We start from the raw sequence: 1,077 nt of genomic DNA, 5'->3' as shown, positions 1-1,077 counted from the left end.
TATATATATATATATATATATAATTTAACAATATGAAAGTAGCATAAAATGTATTTTAATAAAACAAATTGAAAAGAAATATGAAAATATAAATAAATGACCTATATTTTAATATAAATATATAGCTGTCTACTCAATATAAAAATTATATTAAGTTTATTTAAGCAATTGTAAATAAATTTTAAACATTTTTTACATTTAAATATAATTTACAATAAAATGTAAATAAAGTTTAATAGATAAATAATAAAAAAATATATTTTAAATTAAAAGTAAAATACCTTTAAACCTATAAAAATACCTTTTTAATTTGTTTATATTTTTATTTTTATAATATATTTTTTTTATATAGTTTAAATGTACATAAAACTATATTATAAATTGAATTAAAATAATTGTACTCCCAGTAAATGTTGTGAGTGGACTGAAGAGGAATGTTTAAGTTCAGAATATGTTAACTTTCTTTAATGTTGATATTTCGTGTTGTGATTACTTAAGATTTGCGTTCTCAGTGCTGCTGATCATGACTTTTGTAATGTATTATTGTGTGTTTTTGTGTGTTAGCTGTATGGAGACGGTCCTCACTACCCTGAACACGACGGCATGTACAACTTAGAGATTGACGGTGAGTTAACGCACAGCTTGGAGTTCAGAACATTTACCAGCAGAATTTCACATCAGTTTTGATACCAGCTTCTTTAATTTAGGCTATTAGGAGGTGAGTTTTTATAATCATAGATCATGTTTTCATAGATGAGGTGTGGCTTCTTTGTCGTTGTTTGTTAGTGATACACTACATTTCCGCTGCAGATCATCAGCGTCTGAAGTTTAGTCACACATGAGCACACAAACCCGTGCATTGCCTGCTGTCCTGAGCAGGTTTAGGTCACGCTGGGATTTGGAGGGGGGGTTAATCCACGCGCATAACCGGCCCGCTCTGGGCTTTATAGCCGGGTGGGGGTTGCTTTTGAACTAATTACCACTTAGGCATTTATAATGGGGCGATTTGTTGTTTGTGCCCAGTCTTAAGGCCATAAATGCTGCACCTCAGCCAGTCGAGGTCACACGCAGACAGAT

The 1,077-nt window shown here is 31.3% G+C and overlaps 1 protein-coding gene across 1 annotated transcript in view; it reads left to right on the top strand.

Moving 5' to 3' along the window:
- LOC107726322 (transcription factor E2-alpha-like) overlaps positions 1–724 on the top strand; it is a 21,597-nt gene extending 20,873 nt beyond the window's left edge. Inside the window, exon 5 of the mRNA XM_016535864.1 lies at positions 565–724. Within this exon, the coding sequence (XP_016391350.1) occupies positions 565–687 (123 nt within the window). The 3' untranslated portion in view covers positions 688–724. The remainder of the gene's footprint in view (positions 1–564) is intronic.
- The last annotated feature ends 353 nt before the right edge of the window (positions 725–1,077 follow it).

Source organism: Sinocyclocheilus rhinocerous, unplaced genomic scaffold (genome assembly GCF_001515625.1).
Source record: "Sinocyclocheilus rhinocerous isolate Xijiao unplaced genomic scaffold, SAMN03320098_v1.1 scaffold1598, whole genome shotgun sequence".
In the NCBI taxonomy this organism is placed as follows: Eukaryota; Metazoa; Chordata; class Actinopteri; order Cypriniformes; family Cyprinidae; genus Sinocyclocheilus; species Sinocyclocheilus rhinocerous.
The sequence above is the reverse complement of the archived record's forward strand: the minus strand, read 5'-3'. Positions and strand labels throughout refer to the sequence as shown.